A 26,720-nucleotide genomic window follows, 5' to 3' on the forward strand; every position below is an offset into this window, starting at 1 on the left:
GTGCCCTCAGAGCTCCCAGGGACTAAAACTCCAACCAAAGAGTACACATGGGGGACTCATGGCTCCAGCAGCATGTGCATAGCAGAGGATGGCCAAGTCAGTCATCAATGGGAAGAAAGGACCTTGGCCCTGTGAAGGTTCTATGCCCCAGTGTAGGGGAATGCCAGGGCCAGGAAGTGGGAGAGGGTGGGGTGGTGAGCAGGGGGAATGGGGAAGGAACAGGAGATTGTTTTAGTTTTTATTTTTTTCTTATTTTCTTTTCTTTTTCTTTTTTCTTTTGGAGGGGAACCTGGGAAAAGAGATATTGTAAATAAAGAAAACATGTAATAAAAAGAAAAATAAATAAATAAAGTGGAGAATGAGAACTGGGCACCTGGTGTACCCCTCTGGCTTCTTGGAGCACCTTCACACATACATGAACATACACCTCACACACATGTTCGCATGTGCACACACACACACACACACACACACACATACACACGCACACAAGTGCGCAAACATGCATGCACACAAGAGCACACATGCGCATACACACAATTATTCTCAAAGCAAAAGAAAAAAAGTCTTGGTTATTTCAAATGAAAGGAGAACTTTTCATCTTTCACCAAAATTAAATCCACTCCTACACACTTTATAAACAAGCACAACATGACTAAAGTGTTTTTGTTATTATTAAAATGGATTCATATTCATTTCAGACTACAGAGAATAATGCGTTATGCTCCAGAGTGCCCAGACGTAGGCATGCTAGCAACCAAAAACCAAAACAACAAAACTCCGGCCTAGTCCAAAGTTGACTGTGCTCTGGTGACACTCACCTGCCTGATGGAACTGTGGGCCGGGGTCCGTGTCAAGCGAGTAGCTCAATGCAGAATGCTGCGGGGAAGCCCACGGGGAGACACCATTGATGCGGGAATCAGAGTCAGGCTGAAATCACATGGGAAGGTAGAGTAAGAAAGATTCCTGTAACCTAGAAAGTGTTCTTCCCATCCCTGCCATGGTTCTTGGGCTATTTTAGCCTAGGTTGGGGCCCAAACACTTCTCCTAAGGGCCAAATGCTTGCCCCGCCTTTGTGCTTTGAAGAACTTATTCTTTTACCACAGAATTTCTTTTTGTCTACCATTTTCAGCTCTCAAATTTTACATTATTTTTACACCAACCTAGTAAACTTAGAAGTAATTTGGGTTCATCTTTCAGAAAGTACCATTGCAATTTGAAAATGGCAAATGTACTAACTTTCAATATAGCTCCCCTCAGAGACGATATGGAGAGAGAGCTTTTACCCCACTGGGTTTTGGATTCAGCAGCTTGAATTCAAACTCCAACTTGGACTGCTCAGAAGCAGTACAATTCTAGGCAAACTACAGAACCTTTTGTGTTAGATTCTGTGTGTACAAATTATTTTAGTATTAACACCTTAGCGTGGATGCGGAACCAGGGGGAAGAGATGCTAAAAAAGCTATCTTGGCCATAGCCGTGGCATAGAATTTTGTCAGGAGAGTGATAAATGAGCCTTTCCAAAGCCATTTGCCCAGTCCGACACAGGGCAAACCCTCCATGATACCTCCTGTACCGATCTTTGTGCTGCCGGTGGGAGTGCTGATAAGAATGTGGTCAAAATAGAAAGTAGGATCTATAATATAGGGGTGGAGAAATTACTCTTTGATGTAGGTTCCATTAAATCCCTATTAGTTGACGTCTGGTAGTTTTCCCTGTTTATATTGAGTTAAATTTTCCATCTACTTCTGGCACACACACTAAATCATTATGAAGAGATAAGAGCTCCACAGGCCTGGATATTCTCAGCCACTTAGATTTCAGCTAGTTCCGAAACCATTACTGTGTAATTCTGTAGGCATATGAGCCACTAGGTCGTTGGTCTAATAGGATGTCAGGGGGGGGGGTAGGTAGAACGAGTCCAAGAGCCTTTTCTTTCCTCCCAAGAGCATCAACAAGGTATACAGCAAGCAAAGGCTTCAAGCAGAGCTTCTGCGATGGTTCCAAGTGTCCACTAAATTGTGGACATTAACACTTGATGCTTCTCAACCTTCCTAATGCAGTGACCATGTCACAGTTAATACAGTTCCTCATGTCATGGTGACCTTAACCTTAACACTATTTTCCCTGCTACTTCATAACTGCAATTTTGCTATTATTATCAATCATAATGTGAGTATCTGATATGCAGGCTATCTTATATACAACCCCTGCAGAAGAGTCATTCAATGCCCCCAAAGAGGTTGTGACCCACAGGTTCAGAACCGCTGCTCTAAGAGATCGCACAAGGGAACTTACCCTTTACTAAGGTACTTCTTGGGAACTTCAAATTCACTCTACCATCAACACCATGCCCCCGCCAATAGACATGACAGTGAGGTTATGATCGAGCAAACAGTCTGAGGTCTTAACAGAAAGCCACGTCTTGATTCACTTAGGAAGCCATTATTTTCCAAAGATACAGAATTTTCAGGCTTTTAAGTAAACGACTCACATAGTTATGTCAAAGAAACTCTATGATGACAGACAGAGAGAAAAGCAAGTGACCAAAGGAAGGAGAGGGATCAACTGCCCAGTGTGTTGGTAATGCAAAAATTACAACGCTTTCAAGATTTCTGACAAGATAAAAAGACCCTGGCAGCAACTACGCCAAGATGGCTTTCTCAAATGTAAGCAAATCCCTGGAGAAATGGTTTTCTTTGATGCAGTATACCACTTGTGGCAAAGGGCATCTCTGTAAGGATGTCACGGGATGCCACATCATACAGGCTGGAGAAAAAGGCAACTGTGATAGGACTGTTGGTGCCAGCCAGGAAATCTTTTGTGGGGAACTGACCGTATATGTGTCTGCAGCAAAGGTGTCCTCCCTGTTAGCTCTGTGAGCTGACTGCCCTCTTCCAGTTAAGTCAGTCAAGCTATTAACTCTCTGCAGTGTGGCTCCTCTCTGCAGTGTTGCTTCGCCTCACAGGACTGCCAGAAGCAGAAAGGCAGAAGCCATACACTACGCTTCTGCCACAAGCCAAAAAATGGTGGTTTTTAAAACTGTGAGTTATTAGCCAGTATTAAATCATAAAAGAAATATACCAGCTTCTGCCCAATATTAGAAAAAAAAAAAAAAAGAAAGCAAGAGAAAACAAGGAGAGAGGGAGGGAGGGGCCGGGAGAAGAAGAAAAGGAGAGGCAGGGAGAAAGGGAGGAGGGTAAGAGACGCCATCTCTGCTAACAGCGTGCATTATTTTGTATTCATCAGAAACATACGTTTTCCTCGCAATGAAAATTGTACTGCTTTTTGTTAAGAAGGTTTGCAAGGGCAAACTAGCAGCCACTGCTATAGAACAGCCCCCAGTGTAAGGAAATAACAGTGGCAAACTAACAGCCACCTGTTCCTCTGGTTTTTTTACAGACAGTGATTTTTGAGGTACCTTCTCAGTCTTAGTTCTCTGAAAGAAAGTGTTAGATTGAAGATTGTAGGTCACTTGCTGTCCCTAATCTCTGTGGAATCTTTCCTTATGAAAGGCAGGCTCGAGTGTACCACTGGATTCTTTTTTTTTTTTAAGTTAAATTATTCTAAGGAGATATTTTAGTGCAGAAGAAGAAAGAATTTCTACAGTCAGGTAGGGAAACAGATATTTTTGTATCAGTGAAGATTCCATGCATATACTGAGTTAATGTATGAATTGAAAGTGGATGTGCTAACAGCTACGGAGGCCAGGCCCAGGCTTCTGGGAGGTAGTGGGCAGGGGTCATGTCCAGGTGCTGCATGGGATTCCACACCCCTACCTGTTCCAGGAGCTGTCTGAGGCGGTGCAGCTGAGATTCCAGCTGTTTATTGTGATCTTCCAAAATCTGCATCCTTGCCTCCAGCCGCCCTTTGTGCTGCCGAAGGAGTTTAGCTTCGGCTATAAGTTCTGAGTCCTCAGATGTGTGGTGAGGAGAAACAATAGAGTCTGGAGGGGAGCCCACAGGGAGCCCCCTTCTTAGGTGCTGCCCCTTCAGCTGCTCATACTCCACCTGCAGATTTCTAATATGGAAAAGAAAAAAATATACAAATAACCAGAATCATTATCAGGTATATATTCTCTCCCAAACTGGCTGGGAACTCCAAATTTAGTTTGTGATGCTCTTCATCTTATGGAAAAACATTTATTAACATGAAGAGCTAAGAAGGAGAAAATGGGCTTGAAACAAGAGTGTTTCCAGAATCCATCATTAAATCACAGATGCATAAGGCCCTATCCATACCCCAGCCTGCTAATGTCCTCCCAAACTTGGACCTCGTTGTGATGCCTTAGACATCGGCTAAGGAAGGGAGCAAGCATTGTGTTTTCTTCTACTGGGTCTAGCTCACCTTTGTTCTTCCTCCAAGTCAGCTATGATCCGTTCTAGTTCCCCACGCTCCTCCCTCTCCACGGACTTCAGGATCTGAGCTGGACTCTGTGGCTGACTCACAGGAGACTCCCCGCCCAGTGTCTGGCAGTACTGCTGGATGAGGGCGTGCTCGTCCTCCCTAGAGAGACAAAGAAGATGGACATTAGCTTGCACCTGGATGGTGAGGTCTCTGAGCACACAAGAAGTAAAACCAGTGATGCCTGGACCGGTGGCTGGACCAGGCTGCTTGAGAACTCTGCGTCTCCATGGCTCTCCTTGGAAGACTCGAGCTGGAGGTTGGAGTTCGTGCAACAGGGCTTGTGTAGGAGGAGCTCAACATATCAAAACTCTCATGTCACAAGCTGTTATTCTCACAGTCCCCAGAGAGCCATTCCACTCAACAGAGAAAATAAAATAAGGCACATCTATGCCTATAAATAAGAGTAATAAGCTGCTATCAATCAGGCTTTAACGGGGTGTGTCCAACCTATGGCCATAAGCCACATGTAGCTCAGGAGAGCTTGAAATGTGGTCCAAGACATTTTTAGATAACAACATGTTACAAATAGCAAAAGGTTGGACATGCCTAGAAGCAGTTCTTATAAAAGTTAAAGTTGATATATGCAAACATATATGCAAACATATATGCACTGACTATTAAAACAGTGGATTAAAGGACCACTGAGCCAAGAACGACTCATCTTTCGATTTGGCTATAACTAGTGTTCCTTTGTTTCCCAAAGGATTTACAACTTATTTTTATTTAAACAATAGCATATATACAATTGTACATATTTATAAAATAGCAGTAGCTATTTTACTTGGTGTCATAAATAATTTTTAGGACCAATATTCTGCATTAAATCACAAATTACATTTAATTCATTGAAGTTCTTCATCCAATGATCTGTTACTGAACTAGACACATCAACAGTAGTGTAGATGCGTGACTGTCGTCAGAAGAAGAGTGCAGAGAGACAAGGCTAAATATGTCTGTGGTAATGAAAAGGCTTTCCAGCTGGGCTGGATCTCTGTTCTTTCTTTGTGAGGCACATCTAGTTGGATGTCCTCAGGAAGGTATGGCTGTCACATCTCCTGGCTCAGGAGATTTCAGAGCCCTCTAGCATACTGGACATGGCCTGGTTTGATAGTTTTTGTCAAGAGGAGAAATAAAGGATAAAGCATGAGGAAAATAAGACATAACTGATGTGTTCACCAGAGTTTAAAATGGAGCTGTCCTATGGCTGAGCCTTCAGTATAAGCTGTGTGGCTGTACGGTTGTCTCAGCATCTTTGCTGAACTTTGATCCAGCTGTTGCCCTGGATCAGACTGTGTCCCAAAACAGCCAAGAGGAGCCTGGCAGTCCTGGAACTTCATTGTTCCACCTGGACCTTAAAATCCCTTTGCTCTTGTGCAGATGAATAGTATTGGATACTGGGTAAGCCCTCTGATTCTTATGTGTGATAGAAAATCCATCCTTGGCATATCACACTTTTGCTCTGACAGTCAGATCTGAACTTGCATCTATGACTTAGTGTGTTCTTGGAAAAATGTGTGCTCCAGGCACAGAGATCGGGGGGGGGGGGGGGGGGGGGGGGGGGAAGGGAAGTATCAAGGAGAAAACTGGGTGTTGTGTTGTCTGCTGAAGGACCAGAGCAGAGCTCCATGAACCACTGGTGACTTAATGGGTCTCCTTCCTGCCCTGAGCTTTATCACTTTTCTTCCTTCATAGACATAGACACAGACATACACACAGACAGACAGACAGACAGACAGACAGACAGACACACACACACACACACACACACACACACACACACACACACACGAGAGAGAGAGTGACTGTATGTCAAAAATAAAACTCGTGCACTTTGGCTAAGCTTAAAGCCTAACTTGACCTCCTTCCTCCTGACAAATGCCTTTTTACCAGGGGTATGTGATGGTTGTTAACAACAATAGTGGAAATTGGAAAATAAAGCAGGTAAATGACATAAGAGGTAGAGCTGGCTATGACATCATCACCCTTCATAGTAAATGCAAGGTCTCTAGGGGGAACAAAAGAAGCCACTATAAAATCGCATGATGTCCTGAGGGTTCAAAGGATCAGAAGAGCAGGCAAGTGGGTCTACTACCCCTGCACAGCAGCCAGAACTCCTAGGCTACTCTAGTGGTTTGGATATGTTTGGCTCATGGGAATGCACTATTAGGAAGTATGGCCTTGTTGGAGGGCTTATGTCACTGTGTAGGTAGACTTTAAAGGCTCCTAGTACTCAAGCTCTGCCCAGTATAGAAGAGAGAGCTCTCTCCTGGTAGCTTTCGCATCAAGATACAGAACTCTCAGCTTCTTCTCTATAACCATGCCTGCGAAGATGCTGCCATGCACCTGTAATGATGATGATGAACTGAACCTCTGAACCTGTAAGGCATGGTTATGGTGTCTCTTCACAGCAATGAAACCCTAACTAAGACACACAGAAAAATGAAACAGAAACTTGATTCCACAAGTGAAAGTGGTTGCCCCAAGGCAGATGACCAGAGTCTGATCTCCAGGACACACAAGGGGGAAGGAGAGAACTAACTTCCACAAGTTGCCCTCTGACCTTCATGTGTATGAAATGCACACGCGCACACACACACACACACACACACACACACACACACACATGCATGCATGCACATAAAATACTAAATAAATAAAATATAGTAATAATGGATAAAAAAACGAAGCCAGAAAGGGAGATGTAGGAGAACTGTATTTTCCTGGAAGAAGCAAATGACCATACATGGGTGTATGGGCATGCATACACACACACACACACACACACACACACACACACACACGCTTTTGATCAATAGCCTAGACATAAGTATTTGAAGAGGCAGAAGCAGAGATGATGCCCAGAAGCCCTGAGATGAATAAATCAATGACCTGAGACACGAGTTAGTGGCTGTGTATCACAGGTGATGACTGGCGGTTCCACTCTCAGATCAAGTGGAAAATAAGGCAGTAAGAAAAGATGTGAGGCCAAGACACAGCTGGGACAGAGCAGATGGACCAGGTGTAAGACACAGCTGGGACAGAGCAGATAGACCAGGTGTAAGACACAGCTGGGACAGAGCAGATGGACCAGGTGTAAGACACAGCTGGGACAGAGCAGATGGACAAGGTGTAAAGATGTAGGGCACATGCACTAAAGCAACTGCAAAATAAGAGCACAGTGGAACATACTGCAAGTATTTCTTTTCAGGCTGAAACACACCTAAGCAAGCAAGTAAACAATGGAATATCCAAGTAAGTGTAAAATGTGTTATGTCAATAAATGTTCTGTATTTTAAGGATAAAACACCATGAGCAACCCACTAAAAAATCGAAGCAAAATGAGGAGTCATTTACAAAGGAAAGAAAAGCTTGGCCTATATGGCCCCAGATACTTAAGGTCCAAGGACAAGGGGGGTGATGTGTGGAGTCCTGTCTCAGTCATTCGCATTAGATTGACAAGGTAGATTCAGTTATTGAAATAAATAAGAGGCAAATCAATTTAGTTATATAATGCCTGTGGATAGCATCCTTAAAAAACTCAAAGTCAACACCTTAAAAAGGATACATAATAAGAATCTTCCAAATAAAAATAAAGTATGTACCCCCAAAGTAGCTTCAATTATCTTATGGTGCGGACTGACCACAGATTTGGACTAGAGCCTCTGCAACTGAGAGACACCAGAGATCATTTATTCCCTAGGAACATTTGTGTAGACACTTGGGCCGGGGGACTAGGTGCTTCCTAGTAACAAACCACACTTTTATTTTCAAATGTTGGGCTGCCGAGATGGTCGAGGTGGTAAGAGTGCTTGCTAATATCCTAAGTTCAAACACCTGCAACCTACATGGTGGAAGAAAAGAATAGCCTCCCGTAAGTTGTCCCCTGGTCTCTGCACACATGCAAGTGTGCATATGCACACACAAATAAAGAAGCAATCTTTTTTTTTTTTTAAGTTGGGCACTGGGAAACCACTGGAAATTCGATTTGGGAAGCATTTTGTTGTCAGTATTAATTTAAGTTCACCTCTTTTGTGAACTTGCTGTCCAGTGTGTTGGAATAATTATCATGGCCACTAACTACATTGTTTGCTATGGAGTCTGGAAGAGAATTAAGATCATTTCTGTAAAAATGAAAAGTAGAAATAATTTACATGTAGCATAAAATCTTGGCCTTAAATATTTTCATAGATTATTAGCCTTAAAGGTTAAATACAAAAATAGATCCATTCTAGTGTTTAATTGTATATAATGAAAACCAAGAGCACCCTCATTATGCAGATGATACATCATGCACCAGTTTAGGGCTATTAAATATCAATAGTGTGCATCATGCTGAAATAGAAAGTATTTTTTAAATGTAGCCTGCATCAAGAGGTATCATTACATGGAATATAATTATACTGTATGCGATGCATATAGTAAATACTATCTACATTACAAAATTAGTACCTGTCCCATGATGAAAGAGCTGTGATTCACTTGATGAACTTTTAAACCAATGCTCTCTTCTAGCTTTCAGATTTACAAATGGTAATTTGGAGGTAGACCATGACCAAGCCCCAACTTCAACCTACATAAAACAGCGCCACCCAAAGGCAGAGAGTGGATGAAGTAAGAACCTGGCTAATAGCCTCAGGAACTGTTGTCTAAGGGTCTCTCTAGGGCTGTCCTGAGTCCCACTCTTTCCTAAGATGTATATGATTAACTCTTCCTACAAAAATACTTAGGAGCCTTAAAACTAATGCCCCCACAGATCATCCAGAGTTTGGTTTTCAGAGAAATAGGTGGTACTTGGAACTGGATTATGTAGGGGTCAATTCTGGGAAACTGGTATTTATTCCAGGTGATCGATCTATCTATCTATCTATCTATCTATCTATCTATCTATCTATCTATCTATCTATCTACCTATCTACCTACCTACCTATCTACCTACCTACCTATCTACCTACACACACACAACCTATGATACATGAATGCTCAATAAACAATGAAAGCTCATGGAGGGGAGTACTTGGAGAGGGGTCAGGGAATTGTTTCAATGATCCAACATGAAGGATGAAAGCCACCCCCAACTACAGGTATGTTGGCTATAGCTGAAGGCACAGAACCCAAACAAACAAACAAAACCAAAAAAGCAACAACCAAAACCAAAACATTGGTGAATGTGGTCTTTCCTAACTCTGTGGTTGGAGGACTTCCATGGTGAACAACTGCAAGCTCACCCTTCAATAGCATGTGTGGAAGATCCATAGCTGCAGCCCCCCTGACTAAACATAACCCAGGGGCAGTGAGAGTACAATGAGGTAAAGGAAGGTGGCAGCATATGCTTGTCACCAGAGCACTTTACAGGGTGAGGCAGAAGATTGGAAACCTGAAGCCAGCAGGTGGCACATAGTAAAACCCCATCTATAAGAAAGGAAGGGAAATAAAAACAAGCAAACAATAAAATAACAACAACAACAACAATAAAAACAAAAACAGGGCTGGTGGGTTCTGAGCACTCTCTTCTAAAACTAACCTTAATTTAATTATCAACGCACATACATGTGAGAAAACACAGACTTGAATAGGGCTCTGCCAAACAGGTTACAACCTTCCTGAGTGCAACAACTGCCTCTCACAAGTGGTACCATCACTTCAAGGCCCTCTAGGAATAAAATGAACGTCTTTTGAATGAATCAGATGTCTGTGCATTAAATCTGTTGAGCTGCTAATCATCTGAATAATTTCTCTGTTCTGACACATTAGTGAGAAAACTAAAAGACAGTGCATATTGAATTTGAGTATTGCCTATGTTCTGTCCACATAGTAAGGAACACAAATGTTCTAAAGAAGTTAGATTTTTATCTTAACTTATTTTTCAGTTCATTAAATTCCCTGCTACTTCTAACACTGGTGAGAACTAGCCTGATTTAAAAGATATTTAAGATACATAATTACTTTATATGAAATGTTTACTGTTAGGTTATATATGAAATAGCAGTACAAATACTTTATTATCTTGAGTTGGAAGTAGTTTCTGGTTCATAACACCTGAATAATAATGCCTAAGTCATGATTTATAATGGCTAAGGGCTAAGATGCCAAACTTTTGATATTTAAAAAAGAAAAAAGTTCCCAAGAGATTCTACTTATAAGCTTAATTATAAATGAAATATGAAATAGAATTAAGGGAGACATTCTTTATTAGTGTTCTGAGCAGTGATTATCAACCTGAGGGTTGCAACCCCTTTGGAGTCCTGTGACTCTTTCACAAGGGTCACATATTAAATATTTATATTATGATTCATAGCAGTAGCAAATTACATTTGTGAAGTAGCAATGAAAATAATTTTATGTTTGAAGGTACCACCACAATATGAATTATATTAAAGGGTCACAGCATTAGGAAAGTTGAGAAATACTGGCTTGAGGTATTCTACTTGGCTTTCTCTAGTCTTTGTTAGTGAAAACATGTACACACTATTCTAGAGCTTCTCTGGTTCTCCTGAGCTCCCTGGCTGATTAAAACCATGAGCCCACAAGTCATATTAACTTGAAAGTATGGAAGCCTTTTTACATATTACTGCATTAAAAACACAAGGTCAAAACAAGACCCAAAGAAAAAAGATCTATTACATTAATGGTATCAGCAGAGAGAAAGCATTTGCCAAGAGTATTCCACAGCCAAGCTTAAGATGTACAAATAAGGAAATCAGATATAAAATATCTAGCTTTGAAGCTATTTTTAAGAGATATTATAAGTCAATGAAGCCTTCCCCACTTCCTAATAAAATAAAATATTTGTAAGAGAGTTATTTTTCAATGAATGGCAGAGAGAATATGTCCAAGCATGTGCGGATGGCATTGTTAAGAGTAGAGACTATGAAGAAAACGTTAGAGCCAGGATCAGAGGTGAGGAGGACACATCTGTCCCAACACTGGGAGTAACTGGGACCAGTGGGACCAGGCACACAGGAACTCCTCAAGTTTTTTTCAGGTCTCTCTGGGCTGGTGCCCTGGACAGACCTTGGGTGCAAGCTTTACAGCCAGTCCAACAACACCCAGAGGAAGTTCCACTCCCAGGCACTCTAACACACCCAGCATCAGAGATGAGGAGGACGCAACATCTGTCCAAATACCGGGAGTAACTGAGACCAGTGGGCCAGGCACACAGGAACTCCTCCAGCCCAGTGGCTCAGGTTCCTTCTGGTCCCACAACCCCAGAGGAAGCTCCACTCCCAGGCGCTCTAACACACCCAGGATCAGAGGTGAGGAGGACAAAACATCTGTCCCAACACCGGGAGTAACTGGGACTAGCAGGACTCAGGGACATAGAAACTCTACCAGCCCAGTGGCTCACATAGCTTCCAATCTGTCTGGGCCAGCCAGTGCCCTGAGCAGACCTTGGGCACAAATGCTGCAGTCATTGCCAAAACACCCAGAGGAAGCTCCACTCCCAAGTGCTCTAACAAGCCCAGGGTCATTGGATTCCAGAATCACAGGATCAAAGAGACAGCTTGACTCTGAGGAGTTCTGACATAACCAGGATCACAGGAAGGACAGGCTCCAGTCAGATTTAGCAAGGGCAGGTAGCAGTAGAGATAACCAGATGATGCAGGGCAAGTGTAAGAATATAAGCAACACAAACCGAGGTTACTTTGCATCATCAGAACCCAATACTCCCACCATTGCAAGTCCTGGAGACACCATCACACCAGAAAGGCAAGATTCAGATCTAAAATCACTTCCCATGATGATGATACAGGACTTTAAGAAAGACATAAATAGCACCCTCAAAGAAATACAGGAGAACACAGGTAAACAGCTAGAAGCCCTTAAAGAGGAAACACAAAAATCCCTTAAAGAACTACAGGAAAACACAAACAGGTGAAGGAAATGAGCAAAACCATCCAGAATCTAAAAATGGAGATAGAAACAATAAAGAAATCAGAAAGAGAGACAACCCTGGAGATACAAAACTTAGGAAAGAAATCAGGAGTACTAGATGCAAGTATCACCAACAGAATACAAGACATAGAAGAGAGAATCTCAGGAGTAGAAGACACCATAGAAAACATTGACACATCCGTCAAAGAAAATGCAAAAAGCAAAAAGCTTCTAACCCAAAACATCTAGGAAATCCAGGACACAATGAGAAGACCAAACCTAAGGATAATAGGTATAGAAGAGAGTGAAGACTCCCAAGGTAATGGGCCAGTAAACATCTTCAACAAAATTATAGAAGAAAACTTCCCTAACCTAAAGAAAGAGATGCCCATGAACATACAAGAAGCCTATAGAACTCCAAATAGACTGAACCAGAAAAGAAATTACTCCTGTCACATAATAATCAAAACACTAAATGCACTAAACAAAGAAAGAATTTCAAAAGCAGTAAGGGAAAAAGGTCAAGTAACATATAAAGGCAGGCCTATCAGAATTACACCAGACTTCTCACCAGAAAGACTTTTCACTATGAAAGCTAGAAGATCCTGGGCAGATGTCATACAGACCCTAAGAGAACACAAATGCCAGCCCAGGCTACTATACCCAGCAAAACTCTCAATTACCATCGATGGAGAAAACAAGATATTCCATGACAAAACAAAATTTACACAATATCTTTCTACAAATCCAGACCTACAAAAGATAATAGATGGAAAACAACAACATAAGGAGCAAAACTACACCCTAGAAGAAGCAAGAAACTAATCTTTCAACAAATCCACACAAACCTAATTCCACCTCTTACAACAAAAACAACAGGATGCAACAATTACTTTTTCTTAATATCTTAATATGAAAATTAATATTACCAACATATCCTAATCAATTGGAATCCAAAAATACGAGGAATTAGAAATTTATTGACTGTCACCCAATGGTCTCCCTAACTTGGTAATTGGAGAAATAGGTCCAATATTATACAATCCATATGTACTTTCAGCTTGTTTGTTTGTTACAATGTCTTGCTGTGTACAACATAATGGTCTTGAGATCTTGCTTCTCCTATCTCAGCCTCTCTATTAGTAGTATTGTTTATTTCATGTTTTTACACTATACTATGGTTTTCAGAACAGTTTATATATTTTAAAAGTATTTATATACCCAAAAGAAATGTAGACAATTAAATTGGGAGGGGGTTTGTAAGAGAACAACAAAAAGTAAGACTGAATGCTTTGCTTGATGTTTGTAACTCCTGTATCAAGTTAGCACAGTAAGAGCCAAGATTTTAAGCTCTACAAATATAAAACAAACAAACAAAAACACTTTATATATTTATGTTCATTTAAGAAAATATTAGTAGTGAAGTATTATTTTGAAATATATAGTTAATACATTTGGAGTTATTTAAAATGTATATTGAGAAAAATATATGTATTTTCAGCATAGACAAGCATCTACATAAGACTGTTAAAGTGATTGTTCTATTATATCAAACAACTTTTATAATACTCATTTTTGTTATAATATTTTATAAATGTTAAAGATTATGACAAAAAATATTGTAGGTATTGAAGGGGGGTCTCTGGGAGGAGTTGGGGTACAAAAGGAAAACAAGAATGTGATTTAATTCTATTCACGTAAAATGTTTTTAAATGTTAATAAATTCAGATAAATTGAAATAAAAAAAGAAAATGTTAGTAAGCAAAGAAGAGAGGAGTTTATAAAAGTGTGTTGATTCTGGATGTGTATTTGTAAAGCTATCAATAAAGAGCCATAATATGGGCTGGAGAGAGGGCTAAGTTGGTAAAACACAAGCCACGGAACCATGATGACCTGAGTTTACATCCCAGCTCTGATGTATGAGTGGGGTGTGGTAGCACACATCTGTAGGGCCAAGACTGATGGTTGTTGAGGGGATTGGGTAGGGTGGTGGAGAGAGACAGCTACCCAGAGCTTATTGGCAGGCCAAATAAATGAGATCCATTTTCATTGAGAAACTGTCTCAAATAAATAAACTGGAGAAAATTGATAAAGGTATCTGATATTTATCCCTGTCCCTCACATACATGTGCAAACATGTGAACTTACATATATATGTGTACATATCCATATAAATATAAACATAAAACACACATCCACATCCACAAAAAATTCATGTCAATATTACATTATCATGTAGCAATCTGATTATTCTAAAGCAGGTAGGTTGATTCGCTAAGTAAATTAAACACATTTCATTTACACTAACATGGCTTTAAAACTTAAAATGTGCATAGACTTTTTGGAAACACATATCAGTTTGGATTGGGATAACAACTCAGATGCCATGGTCCATGAAGATTAATCCTGAGACCATAAGACAAGTAGGAAAGGTTAGTCATCCAAGAACCTCCCACATTCCAGAGCAAGGTTCTTTTCAGCCTTCCATAGCCGAGTCATCACCAATGGGACACATTCCCACCACCACATACTTTCCCTGTGTATGTGCTCCATCCTCCTATAAAGCCCACGATCGTGATCATGACCCTTTCTCTGTTTTTCCATCCCTGCTCACAGGCAGCCTTCTGTATCTCCTCAGTTCCCCAATAAATCTTTTGCATGAGGTCTGTTGGCATGGTGTGGTGTTTGTGGCCCCAATTACCAAGATACTCTTTTGCAACCAAAACCCTTTCAGTTGGCCTCCTGGGCAGACTCAATTCACGATGCACTTACACGCTTCCTGTGGTAGAGCTGCTGTCAGTTAGGAAGGATCCGTTTGTCCTTTCCATCTGGGCCAGTCTGAAAGTCCAAAAAAATAAAAAATAAAAATAAAAATAAAAAAGGAGATGATTATCACGTGGCTGCAACTGGAACAGTCATCCAGAAGCATCCTTGCTTGTTTTTAAGTCTATAGTATGACTAAACAGAAAACAGTCCAAATCTCACACAGCGGTGGAATTAAAACCATCTGTACTAGTGAGCTGAAATTTGATTGCCATTTACTCTGGGCCTGTAGATGGTATACCACAGTGTAAGGTCTTCTCATTAAGCTCCCAGGCCCTCTAGCTGGTCTCTACTGAAATGGAGCAACCATTCACAAAAACCTAATTATGTTCCTTTCAGGTCTGAAGATTTACCATGACTTCTCTTGACCTAGAATGTGAGCCAACTCCTGATCAACTGGGTTCTGTGTTATCAAACTCTGGTCTTCAGTACCCCCACAGTCTCTCAAGCATGTTATCCAACAGCTCCAAAAATCTGACTTAGTCTCAGTTCAGCACAAATGTGACCATTTTTTAAAAATGGTTTTTAAACTAAGACTTTGGATACAGCTGCCTTCTAGTATGACCAGTTGTTGATATTAAACACTTTCCTGAAAGTTTTGCACACTACATGCAGATCTATATTTTGCACTGCTTGGGGATTTAAAAACAAACCCTAATAATCAAACATTAGCATAAGTTTAATTACATATTGCAATTTATATGTGTACAGTCTCCCAAGGGCAGCTCCAAATGCTACTTTTATTCGCTGGAATTAGGTTATATTATCTACATCCTGACTGCTCAGTGTCTGGAGTCTCAGCAGGTCTGCAATGGCAGCCTATTGTAACCGACTCTTCATAGAACACAGGCAGGTGTTTGGTAAAGTACAGATTACATCATGAGAAGACAAAGGCGCAGGTTCCACATGGAATAGAACCATGACCTCTGCAAATACACTCCCACATCCAGGTTTGTCAGCAGCGCTGAACTACTACAAAAGCAGAAATACTCCAGGTAGCAGAGTGTGGGATGCTTATCAGTCTCTTACCGTGTAGCGTATTGCTCTATTCTTGAGTGGGTGTCATCATGGAACAGCTGTGGGGACTGGGAGGGGCTGTAGAGGGGAAAATAAAAAGGCAAGAGCTTTACTCTCAATATTGACAGATGTTACCAGTTAGAAGGTTAGTTAAGTAATGAATCCGCCATGCAAACAAACCACCAGTGCTGTCACCCAGGATGGTAAAGTAGTAGTTTAGACCCATGCTAATACTCCTGATTAGAACTCCCCTCCTGTGCACGGGGGCTGTGAATACTCACTCATAGTGTTCTGGCCACATACTGATGAGCGTGATAGGACTGCAGAGAGGGGACAGGGAGACAAAAGTCACAGAACAAACATTTAGAGTGATTTCAGACAAAAGCAGAAGGAGGTGGATTCTCATTCGTCTTCCTCTCTCCTTTGGCTACCGTGATAGTCCCCGCCAGGAAACCAAAAGCAACTTGTAGCATCCATGTGTCAAGATGGTCATCACGTTTTAGAACAATGAGACTGAAAAGATCAGCCAAATGTGCTAAGATTGCCCCACATTATAGGCTGCTGGAAGATAATGTTCCAGAACATTCCAGGGGAGACACAATTATATTTTTTTTTTCTTGGAGAAGACATTTGATCAGAAAGGTGAATTTATTACTTAATTACTAGACTATTGACACCAGAATTGAAGTAAAAAGGGTTTTCTGGCTCTTCATTCAGAAATATAAAAGTTTAAATTATGTGTACACTGTATTTCTCAATTTTAGATACACTTGGAAGACAAAAGCCTTCCTGCCTACCCAAAGAGTCAAACCATCAGCACATTGAGGGTGACTTCTCTAGGACAGGACACACTTCCACCTAGTATGATGTTACTAACTAAAAGTTCTCTCTAGGAAACGACATGGGCCAAACAGTTCTGTTTGAATCGGGGGCTGGGGCCTGAGGCTGGATTATTCATTGCCACTTGTAGTGCCAGGGCAGCCCTAGACTTTCAGGTCCTCTCGGAGCCCCAGATCTCCATGAAATGCCATTGAAACAACTCATCTCAATGAAACAGTAGTATAAACTCTTAACTTTTGAGAGAAGGTGATGATGAATTACCTGAGGAATGTAGAAATTTAAAAGCACAAGGAAAATCAGTACTCTGTTTAATTATGTAAAGTCTCTTGAAAAAGCTAATGCTGATCAAGCAAAATCCTTTTAGATTTCCTTTTCTATTACATGGATGGACTTGAGACATAGTTAATGACCTTATTATCTCCTGCTGTGAAGCACAAGATGATGTGTGCACGGCAGACATTAAAGAGATGGAGGTCGTCTTATTGGGTAGAAAGCTAAAGTTCTTTAGGCATGCTTTCAAAAATGGGCATTCATCCTCTCTGTCTGCCAAAATGCATATTCTGTGAATAGAGTTAACTGTGTACATGTAAAAGAGGAGCACAAACAGTGGAGACATGGTATTGTTCCTCATCTTTAGTATATCAGTATTTCTCGTTATCCCTGAAAAGGGGACAGCAAATGTCAAGAGACAGACAGTTCTGTACTCTGCATCACACTTCCTAAAACAGTAACTGCTTAAGAAATTATCTCTAAAATTCAAGCATAGGACAACATTCAATATAAGCTTTCAACAGAAGAAAAATTGTGATATATATGTGTGTATATATGTATATACACACATACATATCATATATATTATATATATATCACACATATAATCTTATCTTAAGAAACCTTGGCAAAACTTTGTGTATTGGCTTGAGTGATTCTTAGGAAGTTAATTGTTAGCATAAAAATTTGTGAAATAAGAATGGAACAGGCAGAAAGCTAGACTGAAAGAAAGACATTTTTTCATGGAAGATATCAAAGGAAACAGATACAAATTCAAACTTTAGGTTTCTTTGCCTTCAGAAGACTTTCGTACACAGGGAGAAATTGTGATCCATGCTCACACTCAGTAGGAAGAAGGAACAGCGGCAAAGTGCTTCATCCCCGGGACCTATGGTAAGGAGGGTTGAGCTCACTGGCAGGCTGCTTGTCTAGCGTAGATGACTGCCATCGCCAGCACCCAAATGCAGATAAGTAAATAATAATAAAATGAAGGCAGCACTGATCTCTGAGTTTCCACTGACTTCATAATGGAGCTGCTTCCTGTTTTTCAGTGTAGCAGCTCGGCGGGGGTGCTTTGACTAATTTCATATGCTATGAGAAGAATCAGACTCTGATATAAATGGAAGTCGGTGAATTCCAACATAGACTTTAAAGAACTTGGTGAGCCTTTTAATGATGCAAATGCCCAGCAATCCCCTCACATTTCTGGTCTTTTGATTCTTTAACCCATTTGCTCCAAAGCTGGTAACTGGTTCTACCTGTTAGATCATAGCCTGGTGATCTATGGCTTACCCCTCCCACACCACTCTCTACCCCAGTCTGTCCACTGAAGACAGAGAATTAACAAGCCATTGTTGATCTGGTTGGTTCTTATACCATAAAATATAATGTGAAGGTAGAAACAAATATACTTTTTTATCTCTGTCATGTGGAATTATAGCCAAGCTCCCCAACTTCACTGTCTCTCTGGATTGTGCACTTTCTACGTTCACCATGCTGTCTGTAACTAACACGACCTATAACACTGTCTATAGCTAACACTACCTATAGCACTGTCTACAATGGCGAACATTGCCTCTTCTACCCTTTCACCTTAAAGTAACTTTCTTTTCAAGACTTATATTTGTATTTGTCTGTGTCTATGCCACTGTGCGTACCCCATGTCTGGACATGCCAAATGAGGGGTGGGTTCCTTTGGTAGCTAGGAGAGAGCATTAGTTGTCCAGGAGCTACGGTCATAGGTGGTTGTAACCACCCAACACAGTCGCTGGGAATTGAACTCAGGTCCTCTGGAAGAGTAGTTCAGGCTGGTAACGACTGAGGAACCTCTCAAGCCCCCAGCCAACTTTTGTAATGCTTCTATAATTCTTTCCTACCTCTCAGGCCTATCTTGTTGCCTCTGATATGATGTATTGACCCTCAAAATGCTCTGCCATAACCATGGTTCCTGTGTTAGTGAAGCCCTCTTGCTCCTAATAAAGCTCATTTTCTGAAGGGTAATTTTATGTCAACATCTTTCCTGAACCATCCTCCACTCTTTTCTCCTTAACATTACCTGTGAACTCTCAAAATAAACTCTGAAGATGTGGGCGTAGATAGCAAGGCCCTTTATTATGAGGTCTGCCCCTCTCATTCTTTGGTTTGGATACTAGCTTCCTGTTAGAACTTTAATCCAGGCTTTTGAAAATGATTCATTTGTCCGGTGAGACTTCTCCTCCACCTCTGGCCATTCTGAGTCTTCAGCACATGATTCAGGCAGGCCTCAGCACCGCTATCCATCCCTTCCAGCCTTGAGCATCCATCTCTACAACTGCACCTGCTCTGCGTGGAATCTTCAAAGAGTGATGGAGTTCACTACAGATATATTATGCAAGATCAGAAGTAGGTGTTTCTTCTTGTTTGTTGTTGTTTTTTAATCTTTAGGGAAACTAACCTAATTCTAAAACCAATAATAATCTCTCGGAACTCTCAAATTACTCCTGCCACTATTTTGTTTTAGTTTTGTCAACTTCATTATAAATAATGTACCCTTAATTTTACTCGTTTTGAAAATTCTTGCATAGAAATATATTACATTAACTGAATAAGCCTTAGCACAGACATGTTTACCCCCATTTAGTAATAAGCACTTTTTCCTGTACAGTCCCTTCATGGCTAATCACTGGCCAGAAATTAAAGCATGATGTTTGCAAAGATGAAAGAGAAAAAAGTCAAGGGAAGCTTTAACCAGCTCCATGAATAACTTTAACACCTTTGCCACTTCAATGGCATTTCTCCAATGTTCCCTCCTCCCACAAGTAGGAAAATAAATGATATCAAACATTTTTTCTTTAAAAAAAAAAAAAAAAAAAAAACCCTACTCACTCACATAAATTGTTCTACCGGATGATTAACTGACCTTGTAGCAGAAGAGGGCCCAGCAGAAAAATGAACTACAGCAAATCCACAGAGCTCTGTGTAGGATTTGAAGAAGAATGCCCACCCACACTATCTAGTAGCTCACAAATCTTGTTCAAAAGGGATTTTGTGGCATCCAATTTAATCAGATGCCCCTTCCTTTCTTCTTCTTGTATCTCTTGGAAAATGGTGGAAATTTATGTTAAGCAGGGCGAGGCATTTCCAGCGTAGTATATCAAAAGCAGAGAATAAAATTATTTTGCATGGTTTTCTGTTCATTTTTACTTGAAAAAAAAAAAAAGTCTCTAAGTGGATCCTGGAGATGGGTCAGTTAGTAAAATGTGTATACTACAAGCACAAAAGACATGAATTCAACCCTCTGACGCATACAGAATCTGGTCACCTAGAATCCAAGTACTCAGGAGGCAGAGACTGGAGGATCCCGGGGATTTGCTGGCTAGCCATCCTTGCTCAGATGGAAAGCTCCAGACTCAGTGAGTGACCCTGGCTCAATCAATAAGTTGACAGCAATTGAAGAAGACAACTGATGTCAATCTCCGGACTCCACACACATAGATGAACTCAAGTGCATGCACACAAATCAAATGTCATGATCATTTTGACATCTAAAAGCAAAGCATTAAAATTTTTAAAAAAAGGAGTATGAAATATCTATGTATCTGTGGCTCATGTGAAGGATGGAGATATTGGGATTGAGCGAAGATGACATTGCTCAATACAAGTCTACTCTCTTCCCTCTTAGATCCCAGTACGATGTAATAGTTTATCTATAATACTATATGCCACAATGAACTATGGTAAAGGTTAAGTCGATGTGATCTGAACAGAAGGAAAATTTTATCAGGTCTTCAGCAATTCGAACATGTATTGGATATGACAACAAGAATAATTAAAATACAACCTTTGAAGACAAAAGCATATTCACAAAAGACATACATTTTCTAAATGTATTTAAAGAGCTTTGTTTAAAATAAAACAAATGCTAAATTTGTCTTATTACAGGTGTGGAAGCAATTAGGAAAAAAATTTATTTTTGTGGGTAGTGTACGTACTTGTTTGGGTGTTTATGCACATGTCTATACCTACCCATGGGGTCCAGAGGTAAATGTTGGGTGTCTTCCTTAATCCATCATCCCATATACCGGTTTTAGTTATATGAGTATTTTGCTCACACACTCCAGCATACAAAAAGCGCTGCGGTTGAGATGTTGAAGTATATACTTCAAAAAGGAATTCAGGGCTGGAGAGGTGGCTCAGCAGCTAAGAGCACCCACTGCTCTTCTGAAGGTCGTGAGTTTAAATCCCAGCAACCAGATGATGGCTCACAACCATCCATAATGAGATCTAATGCTCTCTTCTGGGATGTCTGAAGACAGCTACAGTGTACTTACATATAGTAAATAAATAAATCTTTAAAAAAATAAAAAGGGATTCAACGATTTAAAGTCACATCTACTTTGATCTCAATAGATGGCTGCCTGGTGATTTAAACTGTCCATGCATGCACGTCTTCTGGATCATTTTAACTCTTTCTCCTTCTCACTTCAGGCTCTAAATTCTTTGGTTTTCTTTCTTAGCTTTATGATGCCATTGTAATTTTTCTCCCTCATAATTTCTTAGAAGTTGCTTGTCAACTCAAATTGCAGACTTTTAAGCAATTTTGTCTGTTTCATATACATATAAAGATGCTTCATTTTTGCTCAATCTTTGAGGAGACTACTAAGAAACATAAAATGAGGATTCAGAAAAAATTTGTGTTTGAAGTGTAAGATGAAATATTATTATTATTATTATTTGTTTGTTTGCTTTTTTGTTTTTCGAGATAGGGTTTCTCTGTGTAGCCCTGGCTGTCCTGGAACTCACTCTGTAGACCAGGCTGGTCTCGAAGTCAGAAACCCACCTGCCTCTGCCTCCCAAGTGCTGGAATTAAAGGCATGTGCCACCATTGCCCGGCAAGATGAAATATTATTAATTTATATTAAAAAGATATAATGTGGGGCTAAGGATATGATTCAAAGGTAGAGTCCTTGTCTAGCACGGGTGAGGCTCAGGGTTCAAACCAGTACCACAAAACAAAACAAAATAATGAAAGGTATTATAACAAAAAGATTGAAACCTATAAAAGCGAAGAAAGAAAGGGAAATAAATAGAAGAATGAAGGAACAAATAATATATTTGACTGAGATGTTTCTAAAGACACACACAAGGAGAGAGAGAGAGAGAGAGAGAGAGAGAGATCTCAAGAAAAGAAATACACACTCAGAAACAACTAACAAACAAGAAACCCCAAGTAATACAAATTAACTGCTGATGAAGACTTGTTTCAAAATAAAATATTTCATTAGGACACAAATCTCTTTGGAAAGATGCGATTCCCTTCGTGTTGTTAGCATTAGTATTAAAAACAACGAGGTCTAAGTGCTCACAGACTGCTAGGAATGATAGGATGGAACTCACGTCTCTAAGTTGTCCCCTTCCAGAACGGTCTGCACAGGCAGGTAGCCAAGCCGAGGGTGTTTGGCAAAATATTTCTTGGACCTGAACTTGTTCTTCAGCACCTTTGTGAAATCTCGCACATCTTCCCCAGATGTTGTCTATAGGTTGAAAAATTCACAGTTCTGGTTAAAAAGGCTATAACAACACCTACAACAAAGGCTGGGCACATGTGAGTTGAAGGTCATTAAATGCCAACAATTTTATATACCTTTGAAAAGCACAATATCAGGAAAATAAAGGGTAATTGGGACTCTATGAAAAACATATTCAGTGATTCCATAATTTAAAAAAAATATGTTAAAAGTAAACCATTAAACAGCTTATTTATTCTATATTTTAAAACTTGATTCCAAAACTTAAGTTTTGGAACGCTTACTGGTAGATTCCTATGAGTAAACTGACTGCTTTTTACAAGAGTAGTGATGGCATTCCAGATGACATGCCTTTAAAAAACTGAGGTCAGTGCTAGCTCCCCACAAGCTACCACACATTCTAGTTGGAAGAAATTTTAATCAATAATAAAGAAAAGGCAGTGGCAGGGGACATTGAAGGTTCATGAGCATAATTTCAGCACATACAAGAAAGAGACAAAAGGACCTGTGGAGCCGGGGTGGGGGTGCACGCCTTTAATCCCAGGCAGGTGGATTTCTGAGTTCGAGGCCAGCCTGGTCTACAGAGTTCCAGGACAGCCAGGGCTACACAGAGAAACCCTGTCTCAGGAAAAAAAAAAAGGATCTGTAGCCCAAGGCCAGCCTGGGCTACCTGGGGAGGCCTTAAGTAAATCTCAAAAGAGCTGAGGAAGAAAACAAAGCCATCAAATGAACAAACCCTTTTTACCAGGCGTGACTGGTGCATGCCCATAAATCCCAGGACTTGGGAGGTAGAAGTAAGAGGACTAGGCATACCAGGCTAGCCTGGGCTACATGAGACCCTTTCTGGGAAAAAAAAAAGGACAAGGGGGGGAGGGAAGGGAAGGGAGGGAAGAGAGGAGAGAGGAGAGAAGAGAGAGAAGAGAAGATGAAAGAAAGCAAAGAGCCACCTCAGAATTCTGTTAGGAAAAGAGTCAAAGCTCCTCTAGCCTTTATCAACCAAGTAGATAAACTATTGTTATACCCAGATTAAAATGTAATATGATATATAGTGTTACAATTTCCTTAAGGTTTTCAAAATGATTGGTATTTTATTTTGTTGTTTGTTTCTCTGTTTTGTTGAGACAGGGTCTCATTACATAGCCCTGGAAGTGCTACAACTTGCTCTGTAGATCAGGCTGGCCTCTGCTTCTTGAGTGCTAGGACTAAGGTCATGTGTCACCATACCTGGCAAGATGACCATTTACAAATGAGATATACTTAGAATCCTCAAAGCCAACTGTCTTATCTGATTCCATAAACTCTTCTCTAAGACCAATTTTATACTATCAGCAATTCTAGTGTTCATATTCAACACAGACAGAAACTCTAGTCCTGACGAACCAGTTGCATATTCATATTATTAGCAGAAAGCTGCATTGCTACTCGGGTCATATACCAACTAGTTTGCTTCCAAACTTACCACTGAGTGGATTCATTCCCCTCTTTATAAGTAGATGAAGAAGTTATCTCTATAACATAAACGGAACGATGAGTACGTGAATGGACTGTGCTAACTGGTCCCACTTTCTGCCTTTTCCTTAATGGCAAGTGACCCAGCATCATAAAGACTTGTTTACAAACTAAAACTGTTTATTTCTATGCTCCTGGATACAGATTTGTGATTCCACTGCTCCTGTGCCTGCTCCTAGCATAGGCAGTTAATATACAAAGAAATACCAAATGAAGACTGTGCTCCAGCTTCAACTCAGCCCATAACTACGTTTGGCTATGGGAAGGCATTCATCTCTCAGTCCAAAGGACTTGTAGCCATGAGCTGAGTGAGACAAAGCCACGTGGCCAGGTTCTAAGCTTTGTCCCCAACTCCCCAGCAGAGTACAGTATACAACTTCCTGGTTATGAGTCCATTCCTACTTAAACAACCACAACACTATCTACTTACAAATACAATTACTCTATCACTCTTCAAAGACACTCTATGACTACTATCCATGCTCAGGCCTGGCAGGTATTAATTATTAGGCTTCTGTCTCTATGAGATTGCTTATTCTGGGTGTTTCATAGACAGACCTCTATATAGTATGTCTTCTGTGGTTTCTATGCTGTTCTGGCTTATCTCTTCTGGGTACCTATATAGAATCATATTTGAATAAAAAGGGAGAAACCACTCAAAGGTATGAATCCAATCCTACATTACACACTCTTCCTTAATTATATCCAGGACCTGGAAAATCAGGGCCAATCTAATCAAGCAATAAAGAAACACCACTTCTCTATTCCTCACTACCAAAAAACCAACAAACCCCGATCAGTTCCCCAGGAGTTAAGGCACACAGTGAAGTGAGATTGTTTCTAACAGTGCATGTGTATTATAAAGGACACATTCACACAGAAACAGCATGTTTTAATTTCTTCAGTAATTTTTATATTCGGGGAATATATGTGCCATCCAAAGTTGTAATCTAAGGCTGTTATTTCACTAGCTCCATAAACTTTATCACAACATCAAAGGAGATATGAAAAGTAACTCTTCTCATAGCCGTGGGAGATGACCTTCAGTGTAACAGAATGTAATTCTGAAGTTGGAATAGAGCCAAGGAAATGAATTAAGCCTAATATTTTGCACTGAAAGTGGTAAAACGTTGATGTGGACTTGGTCTAATTGGCCACCTAGCGGCAGTTCCTAGCATCTCTCTCTGTTGTGGTGCTAATGCAATGTTTTGGCAAAGAGAAGCCCACCACCTAGCATAATGGAAGCTATCATTGCCATCAAATTCAACCCTCTCTGCACATTAGGTGCAGCGCTTTGTTGTTTAAGAGCAGACAGCTGTTGCTATTATGGCAGGAGGAATGGAATGGAAAGGAACTTACTGGAAATTGCTGCATGATGAATCAACCTGTTAAGTGCCACATGCATTTCTGGGAACATTAGGCTTTTTTTTCTCACTTTATTGAAAAGTAGATTATTTTCTCTCATAATATATCCTGATTACATTTTCCCTTCCCTCTACTTTTCTGAGTTCCTTCCCTCCACTCCTCCTATCCAGATCCACTCCCTTTTTCTCTCTCACTAGAGAGGAACAGGCTTCAAAAAGACAATATTAAAATATAGCAAAATAAAATACTGAAAGATGAAACAAAACTATCACATTGAAGATGGACAGGAGACGGACATCAATGGTAGAATTCTGCTCAAAAGCAGCTCTCCCTGTTTTCTACAGACCATGTGATGTCTTTGGAGGATCTATAGTTCCCAAACACTTTTGCTTCCTTCTCTTTCCCCAACATAGTGATAAGCTTGTAGCTTCTGTGGCTAATGGTGGCCTGTCACCATCCAGTTTTATTTGAGGGCTTTCTTGGTCCAGGATCTTATTGCAAATATTAGCTCTGTGGATTTCTGGATTTTGCTACCTAACTGCTCTGTTACTTTTTAGGTAACTAACAAAGAAGAGGAAAGAGCAAACACAAAGAGAACGAGGTAGCCTGAAGTCACAGAGCTACCATCTCCCTCTAAGTCCCTCTACACTGATAGCTCCAAGACTAGAAGAACTCACCTGTACAACAGAGAGCTGCCATCATTTTTTTTTCTTTTTCTTTCAAAGCTAATGATAGTGAGCCATTGTGAAAATATTGGGCATTGGAATACTCAAGAAACACCCCATTGTCCTGAAGTAAAGTAGCAGTGACAGGATCAAATTCTATTTAAGTAATGGGAACAGCTAGTTCTCCCCCGACTTTCCATTATTATGAATGAATGAATACAATATTGAAAGGTATTGCCCAATTATAAAGTCTACCATAGAACCAATCTAGTCATGTACACCTCTACCAAACTCCTAAGGTATTGAAACCAAGTAACTGCATTCCCAGGCCCTGCTTTACCAATGGCAATAACAACAATAAAAGCCAGCAGTATTTTGCTATTTATAGTATATATTATATATATGTATATATGTATATGTACTGTTTTATATATATGTTGGGAGC

The 26,720-nt window shown here is 40.3% G+C and overlaps 1 protein-coding gene across 11 annotated transcripts in view; it reads right to left on the reverse strand.

The window, feature by feature from the left end:
- Positions 1 to 26,720, reverse strand: part of Utrn (utrophin) — a 509,106-nt gene that overhangs the window by 12,851 nt on the left and 469,535 nt on the right. For 10 of the 11 annotated variants that reach the window (XM_031380393.1, XM_031380398.1, XM_031380394.1 and 7 more), the window contains 7 exons: positions 22,606 to 22,742; positions 16,401 to 16,439; positions 16,132 to 16,197; positions 15,052 to 15,117; positions 4,348 to 4,506; positions 3,780 to 4,020; positions 822 to 930 (listed from right to left, as the gene is read on the reverse strand). In XM_031380393.1, the coding sequence (XP_031236253.1) occupies positions 822 to 930; positions 3,780 to 4,020; positions 4,348 to 4,506; positions 15,052 to 15,117; positions 16,132 to 16,197; positions 16,401 to 16,439; positions 22,606 to 22,742 (817 nt within the window). The remainder of the gene's footprint in view (positions 1 to 821; positions 931 to 3,779; positions 4,021 to 4,347; positions 4,507 to 15,051; positions 15,118 to 16,131; positions 16,198 to 16,400; positions 16,440 to 22,605; positions 22,743 to 26,720) is intronic. The other variant, XM_031380396.1, reaches the window with a different exon arrangement.

The sequence above is a fragment of the Mastomys coucha genome, unplaced genomic scaffold (assembly GCF_008632895.1).
Source record: "Mastomys coucha isolate ucsf_1 unplaced genomic scaffold, UCSF_Mcou_1 pScaffold2, whole genome shotgun sequence".
NCBI lineage: Eukaryota > Metazoa > Chordata > Mammalia > Rodentia > Muridae > Mastomys > Mastomys coucha.